The sequence below is a fragment of the Anopheles funestus genome, chromosome 2RL (genome assembly GCF_943734845.2).
Source record: "Anopheles funestus chromosome 2RL, idAnoFuneDA-416_04, whole genome shotgun sequence".
NCBI classification, from domain to species: Eukaryota; Metazoa; Arthropoda; class Insecta; order Diptera; family Culicidae; genus Anopheles; species Anopheles funestus.
The window spans coordinates 75,135,778-75,153,738 of NC_064598.1; the positions used below are offsets into that span (position 1 = coordinate 75,135,778).

Sequence of the window (17,961 nt, forward strand, 5' to 3'; positions counted from 1 at the left end):
TTTTTTTTGGTATCCTAACGTCCTTCCCGTCACTTTTTTTCCACCACTTCTTCGTAGATTATCGTGTTCTTCCAACGGTGCCTTAGCACATCTGTGGAAGTTTTCGAAGATTTTTATTTTTTTTTTGTATGCGTGTTTTATTGCTTGTTTGTTTGATGCCCTTTCAGTCGTCGATCGTTTTCAATTTATTTTTGCCGCACATCGCACGCTTAGTGTTCAGGATTTCTATTTCCTTCACAAGATGGCGAAAGATGGCCACAGGTTTCGAATGGTTGCCATGTTACTTTCCTTCATCCAGGTAGCGAAGATTCGCAATGAAGTGTATTTAACAGCTTCGAAAGACCTACTACACACGCTACTATGATCGATCACCATCAATTTACTTTCACCGCACCTGAATTGATTGAGTGGAAATCGCTTGGCGTAGATCGATATGGATTTAGGTATTTTTCTTTCGTAAACATTTTAAACTATTTTTTCGTTGTTGGAAATTTTTATTTTTAAAAAGAAGGGTTCTAGTTCCTTTGGATTTCCTAAAGGGATAGAAAATATTCGCTGCTTATTAAGCAAAAAGTGTTATAAAAATGAGAGTTGTGTTATGTACGTTGCATAACTTTAGGCGTTTTATATAATTTCCACTGGATTGACAGATACAAAGATATAATTAGTCTAATACATAAAAATATGAATTAAACCCAAAAAGATTTAGGTGGAGTTGATAGATTAAAAAGCCTCTGCTGACTTACATTATTGATGTTTATCTGCTTATTTTCGTACCAACTTCGCTGCTCATTCCCAAAAACCGAGATCTGTTGCTGATAACGTCGCCGAAGTGTAGCTTCGAAAAAGGACTCTGTTGTTCATTTTGTTGCCTGTTGTTTCCTACTAAAAGCAAAAAACAAAACCAAATTAAACACAACCAAAATTTTACATTTGAAGAAGGACGGTTAGTCAAGCTTATCGAAATGAGAAGAGGCAACATTTCAGAAGTTCGTCCTTCGGCATCTGACAACGATTAAGCTTAATCCTGTACGAACAAGGACGATAACCATAATCCATGGTTCGTCATTTGTACCTCTCCATCATTTCCAGCCGTTCAACTCAATTAATGGCCATTTTTTTTATCCGATGGATTATTTATTTTACTCTCTTAAAACATATTTACATATTCCGTGCCATGGTTTGAGTGTTGCTGACGCTCTGGAAGGATGGATGGCATTTTATACATTAAGCATAATTTCCTCTTTTCTGTTTTCGTTATTACATTAAAAAATTATAGCCTTAGTAGAAATTTTTCAATTACCTTTTCTTCGATTATCTTCCATGAAGAATAATCTGTTCTTGTTGTTTCTCGTAGACACATGATTATACAATTTGATCCGTTAATCCGTTAAGTATTTGTTTTCTTACTGAAAATTAATTAATTATGGACTAAATACAATTGTCACAAATAATACAATATATGCAGTTCTGTACACGCCTAAATGTATGCAGCATTTATAGAATTTTACTTATTTGACTCAAACATCCACAACTAGTCCAATAATGGTATATCTCTCTCTATATTTTTATTCGTTAACATTGTTAATATCGAAAAGCTAAATATTTATTTAATTATTGATACCTAATGATATGTACCTGGCTATTTGATGTGCATATAATGCATCTTGCTGTGCGTTATGCTCCGCAAGCCATGAAATTCACCATCCAATTTCCAATTTTTCAACACCTCTCCCGACGATAAATTTGCTTTATGTCTTCTGCCTTTTTAGTTTCTTTTTATTTTCTACCATCAGTTCCAGCACACGATTTCGTAGTTTGCTGTACAATATCGTGTCCCGAATCATCTTAACCCACGAGACAAATCTCGCTTGATGGATCGAAGCGAAAAGGCAACAAAACAATATGATAATTTAATGTATTTTGAACGAGTCACCGTGACGCAAAGCTATCGGACACGATGGGCCCCGTGGAGGGGACTGGGGAAGCAATAATGGTCCCACTAGGAGAAACAGCCAATCCGGCAGGGAAGTTAGCGTGTTGTTTTTCTTCCTTTATTTTTTATTACTTTGCATGCATAAATCGTACGACCGGAAGCTGTCCAACCAGCCGTACAGGATGGACTGATGGATAAATCTTTTCTCTACCATTTCGGTGTCTGCTTTTAGATGGGATATGATGGGGGTATGTGTGGACAGGAGGTTTATATTTTCCCCAAGCATAACTTTCCGCTCAAAGATGGTTTTGTTGAGAGTGGTTCATACTTTTCAACTGAACCGGAAGAATATTCGCCGTTGGTTGGGTGAGGAAAATTCCCGCTTGGAAATGGAAAAGTGTATAAAAGTAATATAAACGAGCTCTGGCGGAAGGAGTTGGTTTGAAAATATTATCCACCTACACAACCCCGCCGTACACACATTTCCAATAATTCAAATATCCAAACACAATCAAAGCGACATGCTGTGTATTGTCCTTTTTGCAGTGCATTTTTTTTGTTATACATTTCCATCCTTACAAATGGACAGAGTCGTGAGCGTGAATATTTACAGGACGTACTCCCGCAAAGTACGTACCAGGTCCGTGTGCGTATCTTTAATTTTTTGCCCTTTGCCTTTCCATTGAAAATATATTTCCCATTCAAAATGGACATTCGCTGGCGAAGAAAAAAAAACAAAAGACATGATAAATGTACTAAAAGTTGATTTGAATATTTTTTGCTTTCACCCATTTTTATGTCCGGAACTCGCCGCCCTGGTGCACCTTTGTGCAGTGTGTGTGTGTGTGTGTGTAGTAAAATTGGAAACGCAAAGCTGTTGTTTTATAGCAATAATAAACCACATCACCCACTGGTCGAGAAGGAAGAAGATACAACAGATGGAAATGGAATGATTTCGTCCCCATTTTTCTTTCTTTTTTTTGTTGGGGAAACACGCCCCCCACTAACGAAAAGTGGTGCAAAAATTAAGCCGAGAAAAGCCTGCAACGATGGTTCTTGCAACGATGAAACGATGATGGTAGTGTTGGTGCAGATGGGTTTGGGGAAGGGTCGTCGTTTGCGAATTTTCGGAACCCGATTTGCGCCGACATAAACATAAAAGTTAATATGACGACTTTTCCTGCCCTACACGCACTTACGCTTTGCCTCCCAAAAAAACCCACCCCCATCCTCCTGTCGCTGTTTGTTGCCTTTCACACATACGTTTTTATGTTGATGTTGTGATAAAGCTATGGGATTCGATTTGATGTTAAAATAAGAAAGCAAAGCACAGACTTTCGACAAAATTAGGAATTGTGGGGAAACGTGCGGAGGTTGTTGTGTGGAGTTTCTTTTCAACAAAATTCTACATAGTAAACCCTACTAGGTACCTACTACTATTCCTACCAAAAAGACAACACTGTTGTTCCGATATTGCTGTTGAATGAATGAGGTGGTGAGAAACATGAAAAGAGTGGATATATTTTATTTGATCTCTTTCAACAACCGGCGTGTGTTGAAGATATGTGTGTTTGGGGTTTTTTTTTTAATTTGATTTCATTTTCCATTTTCCAAAGTAGAGTATTGTGTGCCATCTCAGCAAGAATTAGCGAATGGCGAGATTTCACTTTTTCAGCAATTTTCTTTTCATTACCTCGTTTCACCCGACAACGTGAGATAGATCGATGTTCTGATAAGGAATGCAACGATTTGTATATTCGATGGTAGTTTTAAATACGTATTCTATGTGTTTAATTCTTCATTATTTTCAAGACAATTTAACATTAATAATTTCAATTTAACATTATTCATTGCCTACCTTTAGGCGTTGCAGTTAGTGCGTCTAGTCAAAGAGGTCTATTTCATGATCTATATGCTTTCACTCTCTTTATGAGGCCGTTCCTCAAAGACAATCAGTGATTGGGTTGTCTGGTGTCATTTGCATTACATGTCCAGTCTATTACACCCTGTAGGTTATATTGTAATGATAATTTAGCGTTTGTGAATTTAGCGCCTCATCTTCACAAGCCTGTTTATATTTCCCAATGATCTTAAGATCTTATATTATCTCTGCGCTAAAGGCCATGGACCATCAGCATATGATGTGTTTTATATTGTCTTGTGGAAGGTTGTAATAGAAGGTATCCAAGTCTATCGTTTGTCTTTCCAAAACGGAAACAAACTAATTTAAATGTTTTTTTTCACCTTTAATATCATTTCATTGGATTATAGTGCTTTAAATATGCAATATTTAAATATGCTTTAAATATGCGTTGAATAAAATTAATGCTATACATTTGGAAAAAATAAATGTAACTAAGTTCCATACCATCGCACTCTGTCGTGCCTCCCGTTCAAGCTTTTCCGTACAATCATGCCGCGGCTCAAACCCTGTACGAGCAGCAGCTAATTCTAGGGCATACATTTCAGCATTTCCATTATCCCTTTTATTTTTAGCTTCCTCATCGTTTATTTTTGTCCCCCTTTATTCGCTGAGAATAAATAGTTTTAACGAGGGGCAAGAGGGTTACCAAAGATGGCAAACCATCAATCGATTAGGGAAGGAAAAGAAACTTACAAAAGTACGTGACTACGATATTCATACGTGTGTGACGTCAGGGCCCCAAGGAAGGTCTTCTAAAAAGCCGTGGCACAAACTGCCGTGCCACCCTGCTGGCTTGCGCCTACAGTTATGCTACACGGAAAGCCCCCAAGGTGCAGAGCAGCTATCACAGTGGAGAATTTGTGAGAAAGAGGAAAGTATCGCTAAAATACTGACGACCGGCACTAATCAGTTGTTACCTTATGGTAACTGCACAACTATTCGAGCGCGTGTTCCGTGAGCCCGGAGAACTCCCTTGGGCGTGAGTTGGCGCTAACGCCTTTTGTCGTTGTTTAGGATTTACGTAAAATTTCATTCGCTGTCTATACACAAACGGGGTTGCTCTGACGCCGTTGGGCAAAACCCGATTGCAAACAAGCAATATGGTTTGTTTACGTTCGACAACAAGGAAACGGACATGCGCCGTTTTTGCCAAGCATTTCAAGCTGGCTTGAAACACGTTCCGTTCCCCTTTTTGCCAAGAGAGAGAGAGAATTGAATAAATCTCTCCTGTTTTTGGAAACGTTGTGTAACACGATTTTATTAAAATGTTATTAAATTTCTTTCTAAAATTTAGTTGCACTGTATTACTTGTTCAATATTGTGCCGCACCGGCATTTAGTGTCGTGAGTTCAATCGCTGAATCTACCGTTCTAAACGGTTCGCTTCCCCTTTCGGTATATTGATAAAACTTCGTGCCACGGCGATGGAGGCGCGCGTGCTGGCATTTTCGGCCGTCTATGTCCTGTTCGGCTTTATCCTTGTGCAACGGATCGTCGGATGGTCGGGTTTCGCATTGCTATTCTCGGCATTCGTCTGTCAGTAGCAGTATTAGTAGTAGTAGTTGAGCCGTGCAGCAAGTCGGTTGTCCGGGGTTAGTTAGTCCGTCGCAGGTTGCTGCGTTTGCGTTTGGACAGAAACACAACTGCATCCGGTTCGCGTGCCCACGCACAGACACACTTCCACATACAAACCACTACAGACACACCCGAATAATCCGCCCGCCGTCTCGCCAGTGTGACCGTTAGTAGACGTTTGGTAGTAGTTAGTGGATCAAGTCATTCTTGTTACCATTGGGTTTTTTGTGGAAGTATTTTTAGAAAATCTATAAAAAAGGCAACCAAGTTCCTTAAATTAGACTTTAGCATATAAATCGCACCGAACGCGTAAGTGAGATCGTTACGATGGGACAGTTCCCCTTCCTACGAACGCGTCCAAGTGCCGTACAAGTACTGTGCGTGTAAAAGTGGTTCGGTTACTATGGCTTTCTGAATGACACGACAAAACGGAAATATCCTTCCGTACACCGCGTGCGTACGTAATCAACCCGCATTATCCTCCCGGTGAACCGGTCGGTCGGTGAATGGTGGCAGTGAAAGCAAAAAAAAAAAAAAAAACGAGGACGTGGAAAATTGTGCCCATTTCTTACGCTACCAACCCGGCACGGTCGGGAAAATGATACGACAGCATAGAAACGCCATGGTCGGTGTCTCGGGTTCGCTTCCTTGCGGTGCTTTTGTGCTTCAGGAGAGCACACACAGCGGGTGAAAGCAACATTACGCCCGAAGCAAAGCTACTAGGACGACCCCGGGAACGTTCGGTCTTTCGCAGTTTTGGGCATCATTGCGATACCGCAGGACTGCTTGTTTGTGGATCGAAAAAATAGACCTTCGATTTTTTTGCAATCCACCACCGGCACAACAAAACCTTCGGTTGGCGGACACAAAAACTCAGTGAAACACACAAATTGATGCTTCACGTTCGTGCAGACGCGATGAGTAGGACTAGTGCTAGAAACGGTACAGGATATAGACGTGAGGCACTGTGGTGAAGGTTAGGCGCTGCTACTACTACATCGCCCCACACTATGTGAATCGGTGACAAGGAAAATGGGAACACAACTGTGGCACATCGTCAACCGTTGATGTGCGCTTTCTGTCCCTGCGAACTGTTTCCTTTTCTGGCTGCGTTTCATTCCTTCACTTCCCATCCTGTGTGTATGTCTCGCTATCTGCTGCTCCCGTTCACTATCGCTACATTTTCCCCGACACCAACTTCCAGGAGCAACAGGAACGCGTGTGTACGGTTGAAACGTGTCGGATTGTGGATCACGATGCCGCTTATGTAATTTCTGGCATCCTTCCCCCACCCGGCGTGTGTGTGTGTGTGTGTGTGTAGGGCCTAACAGCAGAGGCGAGAAACCCGTTTCGCCTGTGTGTGTGCGCGTCTTTTTGTCGGTGTGATAGATAACGAGCAGTGGTTGTGTAACGTTCGGCAGTAGCAGACGAACAGCGGATGTTCGGTTCGTAACATTGGCTTGTCGAGAGTGGATGTAGTGAGCATTGGCTAGTAGCTCACGAAGCAGTCGATGAGTTTTTGATTGTGAACGTCTTGTATGGTTGCCCATGGTAACGCATCACGCTTCCTGTCACTAAGGTCCGACACGTACTTTGACAGTGTGTCACTAAACTAAACCGGTGCAGGTGTTGTGCTTTATGGATATAGTGTGTACTTACTAGATACGCTGGAGATGAAACGAATTCCTGTGAAGAAATGTTATCGCTTTCGTGAGCATCTAAATTTGACTGTGTTTGCTTACTGCACCACAGCGTAAATCACCAATTGGCGCCAGTGTGTGAGGACGGTCAGTGGTGAGTGTGGTGTCATCACGTGTGCAAGTAAAACGTAACGTAACGGATCTTATGAAACCTTCGACCGGCAACGCGCGCGATAGGATGCCCTTGTCCGGTACACCTAACGACGCTGCTACCCTTCGCCGATCCTGGACCGAGTATCATGCTCACAGAGTCTATCGTCGAGCGTGCGACGCCCCAAAAGAGCCACGTACCAGCACCAACAGGAATCAGCAGCAACATCCGCAGAAGCAACCGCATCGCCGCAGCAACTGGGCCGGACACCGACACCAGCAAAGTGTACTCCTTCACCACCGCGACGACTTCACTTCTTCAACGGTTCCGCGAACAGTGTACAAAGCGAGCGCGTAAGCTAACGCGCAATCGGTTCTGTTCGTCACAGGACAACCTCGGTGCATCGGAGTACCGGAAGGATCGTCGTGTGCACGGTCTCCAGTTACCGCTGCATCCATTACAGCTGGTCGGTTGGTTTGCTTTGGCACTGTTCGGTTACTCCACGTTCGGTGTGTTAATACCGGCGCTAGAGCCATCGCTACAACCTCCACTGTACATTGCCCTCACCGTACTGTACGTGTTTCATCTCGCCTCCCATCTTACTGCACTGCTGCTAGATCCGGCCGATCCGGAGTTGCGCCGATTGGCACCGGCTAGTAAAACCGTGGTACCAGAGTTCGATCGCACACGGCATTCGCACGTGATCGAGAACGGTCGGTGCCATCTTTGCAACATTCGTACGACCAGCGTCCGTACCAAACATTGCAGCGTGTGCAACAAGTGCGTCGGTACCTTCGACCATCACTGCAAATGGTTGAACCATTGCGTCGGTGGACGGAACTATGTCGCCTTTCTGATGTGTGTGGTGAGTGCGGTCATAGCGGCGCTGGTCATACTGGCCGCCGCCATCGTCGAGATCGTGCTGTACCATGTGCAGCCCGTTGGTTGGCTTAATCTTGCCTGGTTTGGGTTGCTGGACGTCGGTGACCAAACACCGTCGGATGAAGGTGTCGAACTCGAGTTGACTACTGCCAGCAGCAGCTCGGTGGGCACCTCGTTTACGGACGAAACCAGCACGACCAGTGGATTGCTGTTCGAGAACTTCACTACCTCCGCCCAAGACATCCTTCTAAATGGGACGGTGGGTGGAATTTTCGGTGGTCGAGATGGAAACAGTACCGGAACGGTGGGCGATTCTACGAACGGCACGACGCAACCAAACACGACGGCCAGTGTAGCTACCGCTGCAGCTGAGGGAATTGCACTTCACCACACAGTGTTTCTGGTGTTTGTAGCATCGCTTGGGATATTGGCTGCCATAGCCGCTGGACTACTGCTACATCTGTGCTTCTTTCATGTGTACATCTCGTTTCTGGGTCTTACGACGTACGAGTATATCCGCAACAATCGTCAAGCTGCTGCAGCGCAACAGAACGGAGCAGGTGGCCGAGAACATGGAACTCACCTTTCCAATGGACCACCGCGAGTTGGTGGAGAGCTTGAAAGTACACCGTCAAAATTTACTCTCTTCTCTAACTGTACCCATGCCGGCACACGCAAATTTCCCGAGGTGTACATTTGCTCCTCGATCAATCAGAAAACTACCGCTACGATCAACGGTCCACCGGGCGGAGTGTCTTTCTTGGGACGGAGAGGAGCACCAGCCATGCCAAATGCTGCCGCCGTCATTCTTCCCGGTCAGCTAAACGATCTTAACCGGGTGAGGCCACGCACATTGCACTGCTGCGATAGTAGTAGCACCGAATGCCGGAACAACATCACAGCAGCCGGGTTACGTACCGTGACTGCGACGGCAAACGTTGCTTCCAGCTCGTCTAGTACTGTGACGACGTCGACAAACGGTAACGGAGACGATCCTCAGGGGCACCATCTTCAGCAGCAGCAGCATCACCACCATCAGAAGGCTGCCTTCTATCTTTGCTCGATGCTGGAGGATGATCCGCACGAAGATCCTACCGAAGGCAAGAACTCCGGCAATTGTCAGGGCACTCGGACGTTTCACTGCTGTTCACAGTACAGTCGGCAGATGGCTGCGGCACACACCTCCTCTACAATGACCACGAACAATAACAATCATCACCGTCACCATCATGGGAATGATTTTCTTGCCGCAGCAACAGCAGCCACCCTGCTCGCCACTACCATGACCACCATGACAACGACGACTACAACTTCCGAGGAGGCGTACATTCAGTACACGGAGCGGTGCTCTTGCTGCAGCTTTCAAATGCAGAAACCCGTAACACAACCGTCAAACGATGAGACTGCAGCATCGACAAGGCGACATCATCTTCATTCGTATGATTTGCATCCGTTCCGGAGAGGTGCCGATAAGCCGACACTTGCCGAGCAGCAGCAGCAGCAAGGTGGGCGACGGTTGTGCTGTGAGGACGAATCACTCGCCGCAGTGAAATCGCATCATCGATGGAAAAGGAAATGGAACTGTTGCTCGAGTGTACCCGATAGTCCGGACGTTCCAGTAGATATGCGAACCATCTCCGGTACGGTATCCGTTTCCGGTAGCCGCACGGTAATGGCCGCCCAGTTCGAGACGGGAGCATCGCCACCGGAGTTACCGACGATCAGGAACGTTAGTGAGCAACAGCAAATGACATCGATTGAGCGCCACTCACACGGTGCACCAGAACTGACATGTAATGAAAACTGTGCCAACAATAACTGTAGTAGCGTTAGTGTGAGTAGTTCCCGTGCGATGGCGGTGCGAGCTATGAAGGAGGACGAGACTGCTATCGAACAGGACACAACTGTGTCCTCTTCCGCTTCTTCTGCGATAGAAATTCTAAACTCCGATGCCAACGGGAACGAGCTGGTGCATGAACGAGATGCAAGTACGGCTTCGCAAGCCAGTGTTTCCCCTGTGCCTAAGCGTCCTCGGGCACGACTCGTCCGTCCCTGGCCGGTGGTTCGTTTGCGGCACATGATGCGTATGATCGATCGTTACCGGAGACCACGCTGTCGGACGAATCTTGCAGGCACCAGTGGGAACAGTGTAACGTTGGCTGCCAGTAGCGCTAGTTCCGGAGGTAGTTGTAGTAGCAGTAGCACTTCCATTCAACAGCAAACACTGATTCGCCAGAATCAGGTGCGTCCACTTTCGTCCAGCGAGTTCGCGAGTGCTCTGCTTACGGTTCCAGGCTTTGGTGCATCGGCATTGGCAGCAGCAGCAGCTGCAGCGGCCGCAGCGTCCTCTTCATCATCATCCGCTTCACCGTCCGGGTCATCGTCCGGTGGACCGGGATCTCCGTCCGTTCAGCTACGTTCACTGTTGCCCACGTCATCGATTCGTGGAACGGCAGAGTCGTCATCATCGATCACGATGCCGGTTTTGCCACCCCCGGCACGACGTCGTTTGAAAGGCGGTGGTACAAGTTGTGTGGATCAGTTGCCGGAGTTAATTGGAGATATCACGACACCGTCCTCTACGCCGGGATCATCCGTCCGAGGTCCGGTTCATCCTCCAATGAACTATAGGCGAAGTCGCCGTAAGAATGTTATTCGCAATCGTAGCCCGACACTCTCACCGATACACGAGTCCGGCCTATCGAATCCGACATCTCCTCAGCCCTGCCGACACGTTTATCCCGCATCCTCAGCCTCCACGAACGCCAGCTGTGGTGGAACACGTTCTTCCGGTTTGATTCCATTGGTTACCACCACTGGTTACACGGATCAGTCACCTTAAGATGGACGCGAGTACAGGAATTCTAGCTAGAAGAATGGCGTCCAATGTTAAAACGGAAGTGAGATCTACTCTATCGCTGATAGGCAAATTTCCTGAAAGTATCTTCATTTGCCACCTGTAGAGATGAGAACTTCAATAGGTCATCCGCATCCATTCGGTAGACCTATCATAGAGAGCAAGACTACCAGCGTTGTGTTTTTGTGTTGTAAGGGAAGCGAAATAGAGTTGTAGAAGGTACCGAAGAATCGTTGCCTAGTAGCTGTGCAGTGAACCGTGAAATGAATGTTACAACCCCGAAGGTGTTACCATTTGCGCTTTAAGACTAAGATCCAAAAGAGATCGATTTTGAGGCTGACACATAAATACGCGCAGCGCGTAACGAAGCAACTACATACGGCCACCGGTAGCAAAAATAAAAACACTGAAAAATATGCGATACAACGAAACATTTTGGAGGGAAAAAAATGGGAAAAATAAATCAAAAATCGAAAATGTGTGTGCGTCAGGGAGGGATATGTTTGTGTATGCATTATTCCGGCCAGTTTTGTTGTTTCTAAAGGATAGCGAAAAGATGCTTACATCGTTATGAAGCTAGAATGAAACCAAGCGGTGTAGTGTAGATAATCAAATTGTTTTTTTTTTGTTTTTATAAAAAAAACACACACAAATGGTGTGTGCATGTGTGTTGAGTAGTTTAAGTTTTGAAATGATACAAAAGGATGGTGAAATTCTTTTTGCCATTATAATACCAGCAGCACACACATATGGTACTACCGATATATAAATGGTGTTGTTGCCGAAGTATACATTGAGAATTCGTATCAACAAAGATTTGTATCTATAAAGAGGGATAAATAAAACAGGAACGCTTTTTCACGTTGTTTGTTAGGAGCCTTGTAGGTTTCGGCAATGGAAGGTAGTGAGTATGATCGATATAGGTAGTCGCTCCCGAGCCACCTTAGACACTTGTAAGCAAACTGTGTGTGTGTGTGTGATGAGTGTGCGTGTGTATATGTTTGCTTCAAAACTTCTAAATAATTCAAGTAACGTATTGCCAACCATTTCTTCTCGGATTTTCCTTTTACTTTTTCCGGTTTTCCAATTCTAAAGACATCTATCCGTACACAGGCCCACATAGAACAGAACATACCGATCACGTCTTCGTCGCTTGTGTGCTTGAAAGAGGCGTGTGTTTTCTCATGATTTGAATTTCATGTTTCATCCGTCAGTGTGTGTGTGTATGTATGTGCATCTGGAAATGATTTTGTGTAAAAGCAAACGAGAGAAAAGAGCATCCTATCCTCCTTGCTCTAAGCGCACGTGGTGAGATTTACCAACCCTTAATGCCAATAAGTAACCATCTGAAATGAAACAGTTGAAAACAGTTCAAACAGAGGTCTGAAATATCTCGTCTAATTTAAAGCAAAAATCGATACCCAACAGATTATTACTGGATGTAACACGCACCGGAAATAAACCAATATCCCCGTGTTAGTATATTTGAGAACAGATGGAAGGCAACAACAGCAGAGAGAATAAACAGATCGTGTATTCAAAAAAACTCCTTTAATGTGTAAAGCAACGAAATGATATGATACTGGGGAAAGTATGCACACATTGAAACGAAACCCCCTGTTTGCATTGTGCGATAGAGTGATAGGAAAGTGCATCAAGCCGAATGGCTCGCTTAGTAAGGATTTGTAATGAAAAACAAAATTGGAAAAGTGCATTTTGGGGAACGGAGGGTTAAAAGCTATTTTTTATGTCGCTTTTCCTGATCGTAAGCTTGGGATCCTTTGGGTATGTAAAAAAACAAGCACACACACAACCAGAAAAGATAGTAATTTTGATGAGAAAATTAAAAAAATAATTCATAAATACGTTACAAACGTGCAGAACGTCGTTTGTATATGTGTTTATATGTGTAACCGGGGGAGCACGGAGTGAAAACCGTTCCAGACGAGTGTGATGTTGGGAAAGATATATTATATACATAGTAATAAATAATTGTTTATTTGAAAACAAAAAAAAACAACAAAATGAACAATTGATGATACGGAAGCAGTTAAGAGTTCAATTGCTGATGACATATAGTAAATTCCAAATGAAGGTAAATATGAACGAATAAAGTATTAATATTTTCTAGGATTATATTAAATTTAGAAGGAAACAAAAATATTATCATGTATATTTTCTGTACAAAAATACTGTAGCACGTTATTTTATTACATTGACAAGGTTTAAGTCCTAGTTTAATGTGTACCTCGACAATGACCATTAGAAACTCACAATAGATAACTCCAAGTTATTTCCATCATTCACCGAATCTTTCACACAATGATCCAATCAAATTTATATTAGGCATATTTCTCCTAAGATTGTAGTTCTAACACTACTGTACTGCAACCCTGCTAAGGAAAACAATTTCATTGTAGGATAAATTCAAATATTTCTGGTTTTCTTCACAATGTCTATCCTTATTCTTTATTCATTTTACGTTTTTTTCTATCACGGATATAAGCTTTTTTATTTAATGTTTATAAATATGAAAAGCGGATTATACCTAAACATATTTTTAAAGACCTTTAAAGATGGCCGGCGTCTGGGTTGAGCACGAACCATAATGTACTATGGTGGATCGTTTCTTAGCCGGCCGGCGTTTTCTTTTCTCGAACCTTTACCAATCCTTTAAAACCTGACCAAACAGGCAAATGTCAAAAGTCGAACGTTTCTGGCCCATGCCAATGATGGAGAAATTTGGATTTTATTGATTCACAATCCACACCGGCCACTAGCCAAGCAGCTGCTGCAAACATTCCGTTCGTGTGTTCTATCCTTTTCGGCCGCTTCATTCCTTCCTTCCGTACACGTAAATCCATACTTAAGGATCGTACATTTTCCACGCACCATCGACGAGATATTTTTCCATCGTTTCGAAAGCAAATGCCACTCGGGCTGGTTCCCTTTTCTTCTGGAATGGATTGAGTTTTCGGAAAGGAATTTCCCGATCGTGTCCGCATATCTTTCGAAAGTAGCCGTGTGCGTTCGTTCGTGACCCCGGCATTCGCTTTACCTTTTACGCTTACGACTTCCTTGGATTTCACACACAGAGCATAAGGTTTTCGCGTAATTTCGTTCGTTATCCGATTTATGGTCCTACGTTCCGGGGGGAAGGCGGATGTTTTTTAAAGAAGACAACACCATTCAGATGACGCCCAAGGGAAGGTATGGGATGTTGCTTTAATGTTGCGGTTATATTTACTTCCAAGCGAATCGAAGCGGCTTTGGGTTTGTTAGTGTCCCGGGGCTTACGGCGGTAAGTTATCTTTTGATTGCATTCGGCTTTAGAATAATTGTGTGCGATTGCTTGTAATAGCATGTTTCCGCAGAATGGAGGATTACTTCTGTTTTTACATGATTGAAAATAAGTGACAATTTAAAGGTTCCGCTTTTTGAAGAAATTATTTTCGTACATTTTGTTCAAACTTTCGCTTATTCTCCATTCTTTCGGGGCAGACAATGCCTTTTTCAAAGGGAATATGTAAGTCGTGTGTTAATGTTCATCATTTGGTTGAAAGCATATTTTTGCCAGAATACATTTTTCCCCTTTCCTATTATCATCTTTTCGGCGGAAAGCTCAAACGCACACCGTGTTAGCATAACGTCCTTGTGGCACGACAATCATGGTTGATGTACCGATGTGAACAAAATTTATTCGCATCATATTCTTTTCGATCGGGATTTTTTTTTCTCGTGTTGCTGCTGAGTGTGTTCACTTGATAAATAGGTATGGAAAAATGAATTCACGCACTGCACTAACCACGGCAACATCACCCAAACTCTTATATTGTCAGAAGGATGAGAGTTTTTGTTCTGTCTGTTCTTTATATTTTTTTTTTGCATAAAGTTTCCTCTGGTTTGCTGGTGAAAAAGCTGTTAAATAATTCATGGCCAACGACAACAACGTACGATGGAAAAGGGCCCGGTGCGACCAACCATGGCTCTCAGCGTCAACGGCATCCACCAATGGGTAGAACATATCACCTTCAGTATGAGGCGCATCGTGTCGCTTTGGATTGGATGTGTCATCTTCACCGGTTCGACAGCAGCGGTCGGTTGAGAAATTGAATAAAGTCCTGTTTGTGATGGTGTTTCTTCTGCGTACATACGACGTGTGTGTGTGTAGGTACATCCGATGTTTGGCACATGTGTTCAATCTGGACCGCTGATTTTGAACCTTTTTGGTGGAGTAACGTTTTGAGTTCGGAACTCGGTACACTCTTCGCTAGATTGGCATATCCTTATGCGCACCATTTTTGGTGATGTTCGGAAAAATGCAAAACTATGCATTAATTCATTTTCGGTTCTTCATTAGAAGAGTGGGTGCGTGGTGTGAGAGTAAGGAGTTGTGGCCAATAGTTTGGAGAATTTTTTGGCTTGTTGAACCAAATGTGACGCTGTTCGCTTGTGATGTTCATAATGAACACCACCAAATAGGTGTTACTAACGCTATAACAAGGTAAATCATTGCAGGTTTGCATACATTTAGGAGAATTTTGATAGAAACCAGGCAGAGCGAAAATTGCCTAAAGCTATGCAATCTACGTTTTCATAAGGTAGATGTTTTTTCTTTGTTATTTTCTGAAATCTTGCTTGATTATTTTTCCCTTGGACGATTAATACAGCAGTACCTTGACATTTTAATTACTTGTCCATCCGATCCGAGTTATAATCGCTTTGCGGTCGAAGACCGCCTGTCCGTAAGTTCTGGTCAAGTTTGAACGTTGTCGTCTGCCAAAAGTTTATTCCGATCCTGTTTTCAATCAATTTTTCATGGTCTTCTCTTATAGATATTCCTCAACGTGCGCTTAGTTGGAATCAGGAATCAGCTAGATGCTGCTCAGTCTCCCCAAAGTATTGGTTTATGTTTTTCTCTAATTCATTTTAGTCTCGGACGTCTAAAGACTTCTCCACGTGCACGTTAGTGTTGGTTATGATGTCGGATTTACGTAGTCCAGGCAATTTTCAAGGTCTTACAGAGAGGGCTAATGAAATTACCGAAGCCAGTCTGCTGAACTCTCGCCGCAGGGACATTTTCATTAGGTTCAATATCATCGCTCGCTTACTAGTTATTAGTGTCATTTTCAGCGGGACAAGATGCTAACGACTGTCAATCGCTTTTAGCCTTGAAAATGTCAGAAAAACTGTGCAAATTATATATTCTTTAAATTAGGAGAATTTCTTTTGTTAGTAAAGAATTTCTGTAGTACAAAATCATTACTCGAATAGTTGGTGTCATTCGCATGACGTGAGCGCGTTGGATGAGTCTCGGTATTAAAATTATATCATCGAGGCGTTTGTGTGTTAAGCCATATACTCCATTCGAATGTAAATGATGCATCCAAATTGCATTTGATAATTACATGAAGCGAAGATGAACTTATATAGACATCAGTTGGTGCACAGAAAACGTCTTCCATATATGTATGTCCATCCGTGAAGAAAACAGACAAATCGAGTAGAGTAAAGTGCTGTAATTTTACGATACTGACTGGACCAATAGACCGTTACAAATGACACTGCTGTTCGGTATCTGCAGTGAAAGATCTTGTCACTTAGGGAGGCTTGTCCTCATTCGATTCGGTAGAAAATAGATAACAGAATGTGAAATCCTCACGATTCCTCGGTGATGGTCCATTTTCGATATATGTGTTGTGTCGTTTGGTCGGAACCAGGTGTTTGGGAGTTCGTGCTAGATAATTAGTTTTCATTACCCTTTCCAGTGGGGCTTGAAGCAAAAACGTTCCAACCATCTATCGGCTTTTCCCGTCGGCGAATAGATATTCCGGTTTATGTTGTAAACGGAACCAGATGGTGATTCCTTTCCGGGCAAACCCCCGGCAAAGGTGTAAATCTAAATCAACTCCTTATGCGCGTGTTCGAACATGCTTCACCGGACGAATCACGGGGCTCATTCGTCGTGAAGATACGTCGTGGGTACATTAAGCATTCACGGTTCACCGTTCATTAGGCTAATGAACATAAATATGGTACCGGGACACCTATTACCTCAACCCGGGGCAAGACCACACCGACGGCCTCTTCAAGATCAGCAGCAAAACTACTAGCGACCGACAAGGGAGTAATCCTCCACGCATGTCCACGATGAACGGTAGAAGGTGTGTTCCTTTCTTGCCGTATTGCTTCCCGATCGATTTACGAAACACTGACACATAAAATGGATGGAATATCGGGTCCCGAGGAGGGAGGGGTTTTGTCGGAAAAGTCATGGGCCACCCGCGTTGTACGTGCGTGGCATCGATGATATGGGCCCATCATCCAACGGCACGACGACATGAAAATGAGCTGGTGATGCGGAACAGGGTGACACAATTGAAACGCAAACGCGATACCATAACGTCGAATGACTTTTCCGGATCCTTTCCCATTTTGCTGTACGTCCTTGTATTGTTTCCCCTCCCTCCGCCGTCGTACATCCGTGCCGTTGTCATTTGATGCGGTCGATACCGCACCGAGCACTCCCCATTGTTTATCGACTTAAATGTCAAACCGCAACTCACTCACACGTTCGTCGCTTGCTTCTTCATTCCCATCACCGATGACCCCCCCCCCCCCCCTGGTACCAAAATGCAACTAACTGATGATTCACTGTTTGGTGGGAAAGTTATTTTAAAACCCCCCACGCCCCGTTTTGTGCTGCGATCATCAATGCGCGGAACGGTGTACGATTTTAATGAAGCAAATGATACACTTCACCAGTAATCATGTTGATGATAAAGGTGGAGCTTTTCTCGTGCCATGTTGTAGGTAGGTTGATATTTATTGTTGCAAGTTAGCAATCCTTTTCAACAAGCTCAACAGCCTGCAGGGACTGGCGTATATTTTCAAGCCTTTTATCGGACGGTATACATATGTACGACCTCCGTGTGCAGAACTTGGCGGAACAGTTTAAAATGAAGTAAAAACTGTGGAAAATGTGTAACGAATGCCC

At 43.7% G+C, this 17,961-nt stretch overlaps 2 protein-coding genes across 3 annotated transcripts in view; both read left to right on the top strand.

Moving 5' to 3' along the window:
* LOC125761125 (tRNA-dihydrouridine(16/17) synthase [NAD(P)(+)]-like) overlaps window positions 1–17,961 on the top strand; it is an 81,967-nt gene that overhangs the window by 8,249 nt on the left and 55,757 nt on the right. The gene's annotated exons all lie outside the window — the stretch shown is intronic.
* On the top strand, window positions 4,723–12,736 carry LOC125761113 (uncharacterized). 2 transcript variants are annotated; one of them, XM_049421972.1, is made up of 2 exons: window positions 4,723–5,600; window positions 7,097–12,736. In XM_049421972.1, the coding sequence occupies exon 2, from the start codon at window positions 7,374–7,376 to the stop codon at window positions 10,947–10,949; it is 3,576 nt and encodes a 1,191-aa protein (XP_049277929.1). In that variant the 5' UTR covers window positions 4,723–5,600; window positions 7,097–7,373; the 3' UTR covers window positions 10,950–12,736. The 2 variants fall into 2 exon arrangements, with proteins under 2 accessions (XP_049277929.1, XP_049277928.1); XM_049421971.1 differs by having other exon boundaries at window positions 4,723–5,451; window positions 6,756–12,736.

Coding starts and splice junctions, on each gene's coding strand:
- LOC125761113 (XM_049421972.1), top strand. CDS start 7,374: ATGCTCACAGAGTCTATCGTCGAGCGTGCGACGCCCCAAAAGAGCCAC.